The following is a 5,300-nucleotide window of genomic DNA, read 5'->3' on the forward strand; positions in this document are numbered from 1 at the left end:
CCCCATGAGCATTTCCTCAGCGCTGGCCATGGTCTTTCTGGGGGCCAGAGGCACTACCGAGGCACAGATGTCCAAGGTCAGCAGAAACTAACAAAAGGAGTCTGGGTTCCCTGCAAGTCCCTCATAAAAAGCTGTCTTTGAGCTCTTACACGGTGTTTTAAACACTGTGCTTGTGTGTTCCACAACTACACACGATGAGGTCAGACTTTCAGAAAAGCCCCAAAAAGAGTTCATTTATATGCAGGCTTTCACTCATGATTGAGTTTTTGCTGAGCACATACTATCTGCCAGGCACTGTTTTTTGTTTGGCTGAGGATACTGTGGTGAAGAAAGCTATGAAAGCCCTAATTCTCTTGCCGTCTGCAAATCTCTGAAGGCATCTCCTCTCACTTCAGATTTTTCAGTTTTTGCTTTGCATATAACCCGCTACTCATTAATAGATGCCTGCTATGTAATGTTACCTTTCAGCACAAAATAACACAGGTTATAGAGGAAGTTGGCGGTGTTGCCTTTTTGAGGGAACAGGAGATCATGCGGTTATATTGTGGATACCTAGTCATGTGCCTGGAACAAGTGCCTGTGTGGGTAGGGGGGCCTGAAGCAGAGGAAAAAAGTGAGGTGTGTTGGCTGCAGGGACAGGGCCAAGCCCTGGGTGGTATGGCAGGTCCCTGTTACAGGGAGAAGAAGCAGTAATGCCTGGCCTTCCACCTGGCCTTCATGGGTGTGGGGCCCACCACTGTTCTGTGTGGTCTTTGCTGAATTCTGAGAGGGGAACTCCCGCTCTCCTTGAAGTAGGGGAAAGTTTACAAGGTGCCAGTTACTGGGGAAGGGCCTGCTTTGGATTCAAGTTTATCCATCTGTTCTAGCTGCAAATAGTTTATTTGCACACTAGAGCCCGGTGCACAAAACTTGTACACTGGGGGGTTGTGTGGTGGGGGTTGTCCCTCAACCCAGCCTGCATCCTCTCCAATCAGGGACCCCTCAGGGAATGTCCAAATCCCAGTTTAAGCCCAATCAAACAGGGACAATCCCTTTCACCATCGGAGACTGCTGCCTCCCAACTGCTAGCCTTCCTTCCTGTCTGATTTCCTCTAACAGCTTCTGCCTGCCAGACTGATCAATTCCTAACTGCTTCCCAGCCAGCCTGATTGCCCCCACTGCACTCCCCTGTGGGCTCAATTGCCCCCAACTGCCCTCCTCTTCAGGCCTGGTCTCCCCCTACTGCCCTCCCCTGCCGACCTGGTCACCCCTAACTCCCCTCCCCTGCCAGTCGTATCATTCTCAACTTTCCTACCCTGCTGACCAGTACGCCCCAAACTACCCTCCCTTGCAGGCCATCTTGTGACAACATGGGCATAACAATCTTGTGACTACTTGGGTGTGGCCATCTTGTGACCACATGGGGGCAGGCATCTTGTGCGAGGACATCATGGTCAATTTTCATACTACCTCTTTATTATATTGAATTTTATGAAAATCCAATGGTCTTTTCTGCTGCAGACATGAAAGCATTTTTATATTTCAAAAACCACTTTTAATTTTATCCCCTGGTAATAATAGTTAGTAGCTTCCTGCAGGGTAAAGTCAGCTTCTATTTTGAGGTTTATCAGGGGACTGTATTACCTCAGCAAAAAGTCATTTTAAGGGTTCCCTGCTTTTCTATTAAAGCAGATCTATAATAGCAACTGTGCAAACATTCCGTATCTTGGTGTGTAACTGGTCTTTCTACATTGTGTAGGATTATTCTTTGTGTGTTGAAATAAGGATTCAGCCTAGGACTTATAAGACCATAAAGGGATTCTTGATTTGAAACATGAAAATTAAACTTTTGCTGAATGTTAAGTTTATAGATGCTATTTTTAAGTTACTGATGCTGATAGTGTAGTTTAAAAATCCCCTCAATTCTGTAATATCTTTGTGCTCCAGCATAGGGGATGATTCTTAATTTTACTGTTTATTTCTGAGAACTTTCAGTAAAACTCTATTTGATGCAGATTTTATATATGAAGATACCAGTTATGATTTTCTCTGTAGAAAAAACAGACATAGATAAATATTTAATCTATTAACCACTTACATTCATGGGAATATAATTATAAAAAAGTGATATAAAAAGAGCTTCTAATATAATTATGTCTCAAAAAGCTATAAATTTTAGATTCTCTATTCTTTTGTTCTCCAATGAAAGTTTAATAAATTATTGGGCTGGGAATTATTGATAATTAGTAATAAAAGCATTAATTTATTTGATAGAAGCAAATGTCAAGGAATCCGTTTCAAAATAAATGGCTATAGAAGGAATGTTTTCTCTATTTTAGACTCTTCACTTCGATGCCATTAAGGAGATTCATTCAAGTTTTCAGAGCCTGAAATGCTGATACAACAAGCGTGGAGCTCCCTATATTCTGAAACTAGCTAATAGGTTATATGGAGAGAAAACCTATGAGTTCCTCCCTGTGAGTACTTTACATTCACATGCTAAAACTCACTAAACAGTGCAGACATTTTTCAGCACAATCAAGTCACAGATGTCAGTTTTTATTTATATACATTCAGAAATAAAATACAGAATTTAAACAGATGGCAGTATCCCCATTAAGGATTTGATTTCATTTGATAATCTTCACAGGAAAAGACTGACCCTGGCTGTGTTACTAAAGCAAGAGTGAATTCCATAATTCACTTCCAAGAACAACCATTGTATACTTATTTATGAAAATGTTAGCCAAAGGTCAGAAAAGAATTGGTAAATTTTATGTGACACCAAACTACTGAACTGTACACTTAAAATGATTAAGGTGGTAAATTTAGTGTTATGTGTTTTTTAACATAATGCAAAAAGTGTAAGGGTTAGAGTTTTTTGTTACAATGAAATTTATGTCTTTTAGGACAATTTCTACTGCTTTTAAAAAATTTAGAAAACCATTTCTGTATGTAGTAGGACTTATTTGTTTTTTGGGTTTATTTTATCTTTTTTTTTGTCTTAAACAGGAATTCGTAGCTTCAACGCAGGAAATGTATGGTGCTGAACTGGCCAGTGTAGATTTTCAGCGAGCCTCTGAAGGTGCAAGAAAGGTGATAAATGAGTGGGTCAAAGGGCAGACTGAAGGTGAGAGAGTGGGCCGAATGTAGGCATTCATTACACACTGGCCGTTCCTTTCCTCCTTCCACTTTCCCAGCCTGCAGATGATTCCCTGCCCTTTTCCTCTGCCCTCACCCTCGTGCTGGGGGTAAACTCTTCCTCTGCCCTCACCCTCTTGCTGGGGCTAAACTCTGCCAGTGCCCAGTGCCAGAAGCTTTTAAATGTGGAAATTCCTCAAAGTGGGAACTTCAACATGCTTTCACTGAAGCAGCTAAATATTTTTCCCCATAATTGACAAAACCACATTTTAAAATTAAAAGTAACATTGAATGTAGCATAAAAAAGATAAAGCTTTGAGGAAAATCCATCCTGGCCCTGATTATGGAAAAGAATCCTATATAATGAAAGCTTAATATGCTAAGTGTCAGGTTATCTGGTCGGTTGTCTGTTCAAACAATCAGAGGGCAATATACTAATGATATGCTAAGGCAACTCAACCTCTCGCTATGACGTGCAATGTTCACTAGGGGGCAGACAGTCGACCGGTCAAGCAGTCACTATGATGTGCACTGACCACCAGGGGATAGACACTCCGGCCAGTAGGTTAGCTTGCTGCTGGGGTCTGGCCAATCAGGACTGAGCGAGATGGGCCGGACATGCCTTTGCACCCTCCCACAGTGCCTTTCTGTCTGGCCAAACTCCCTCATCACTACTGGCCATGGCCATGTACCAGTGGGGTCCCTTGCCCTGGCCTACACCCTCTCACAATCTGGGATCAATCAGAGAATGTCAGAGAGCCAGTTTAGGCTCGAGCCTGCTCAACCCAGGAGATTCCCCTTGGTGGTCAGTGAACTCCAACAGGGGAACACCACTCAGCCAGAAGCCGGGCTCACAGCTGGCAAGAACACCAGTGGTAGCGTGATTCACCCGCTTCCCAGCAGTGCTAGGGATGTCTGACTGATGACTTAGGCCCGTTCCCCACCAACGGTCAGTGGTCCCTAAGCCACCAGTCAGACATAACCCGAGAGCTCCCAGACTACGAGAGGGTGCAGGCCAGGCTGAGGGCCCCCCCCCCTTGGCACAAATTTGATGCATCAGGTCTCTAATATTCTCATACTTGTGACACAAACTGCTGTGGCCATACGTATTTAGGCAAATGTCATGTCCAAGCTGTCAGGGATGACTCCATCTCATCTGTTTCTCCACCACCACTCTCTCTAACCTTGTCTAGGTCTGAATCAAGGCACCTACCCAACACCTGTCTCCCATCCAAGGCATTCTTCATGGCCATGCCGCAGTCACAAGGGAACTGCTATGTCAGAGGAGTCACTGTCTTAGCCTTCGGATATGTGTTAAAATATTTTCTATGAGAGCAGCTTCCACTTGGAGGCTTTGAAGAAGTGACTTATTAAAAACTAGAAGCCCGGTGTATGAAATAGGTGCATGGGGTAGGGTCCCTCAGCCTGGCCTGTACCATCTTCAATCCAGGACCCCTCGGGGGATATCCAACTGCTGATTTAAGCCAGATCCCTGCAGTTTTCCGACATCCTTCCTGCAATCTGGGACTACTGGCTCCTAACTGCTCACCTGCCTGATGGCCTGATCGCCCTTACTACTCTTCCCTGCCAGCTGGATTCAACACACTGAACTCCCCTGGTGGCCTAATCCCCATAACTGCTCTGCCCTGCTGGCCTGAGCCCCCTAACTGCTGTGCCCTGCTGGCCTGTTCCTCCTAACTCCTTTGCCCTGCCGGCCTAATCCCCCAAACTTCTCTCCCCTGCCATCCTGAGCCCACTAACTGCTCTCCCCTACTGTCCTGATCACCTAACTGCTTTCCTCTGCTTGCCTGATCACCACTAACTGCCTCTGCCTTGGCCTGCCACCATGGTTTTGTCCCAAAGAACGACAGAAAGGTGATCTGGAAGGTATTCGGTCTAATTAGCTTATTACCCTTTTATTAGTATAGATCGTTTTCATGAAAAAACATTTTTTATGCCTGCCAAAGAATAGCCATTCACAAAAGAAGGCTCATTGTTTCTCATACAATGCAAGATTGTCCTGTTTTTAGCTTTTAAATCCTTTAGTTGGTTTATTTACAGTCAAAACATACTGGTAAGGCTTCCCTAACTTAACACATTAATGGGTATTAAATAAAAAGTATGAATTTGAATTGCATTTCATTGCAGTTCAAGAAAGGGATGCTAATATGTGATTTTTT

General features: G+C 43.9%; 1 protein-coding gene across 1 annotated transcript in view; it reads left to right on the top strand.

The window, feature by feature from the left end:
* Positions 1-2,580: 2,580 nt before the first annotated feature.
* The window catches only part of LOC102258724 (leukocyte elastase inhibitor-like), a 4,973-nt gene continuing 2,253 nt past the window's right edge, over positions 2,581-5,300 (top strand). Inside the window, exons 1-2 of the mRNA XM_014544485.1 lie at positions 2,581-2,586; positions 2,992-3,128. Of these exons, the coding sequence (XP_014399971.1) occupies positions 2,581-2,586; positions 2,992-3,128 (143 nt within the window). The remainder of the gene's footprint in view (positions 2,587-2,991; positions 3,129-5,300) is intronic.

This window comes from Myotis brandtii, unplaced genomic scaffold (assembly GCF_000412655.1).
Source record: "Myotis brandtii unplaced genomic scaffold, ASM41265v1 scaffold366, whole genome shotgun sequence".
Taxonomy (NCBI): domain Eukaryota; kingdom Metazoa; phylum Chordata; class Mammalia; order Chiroptera; family Vespertilionidae; genus Myotis; species Myotis brandtii.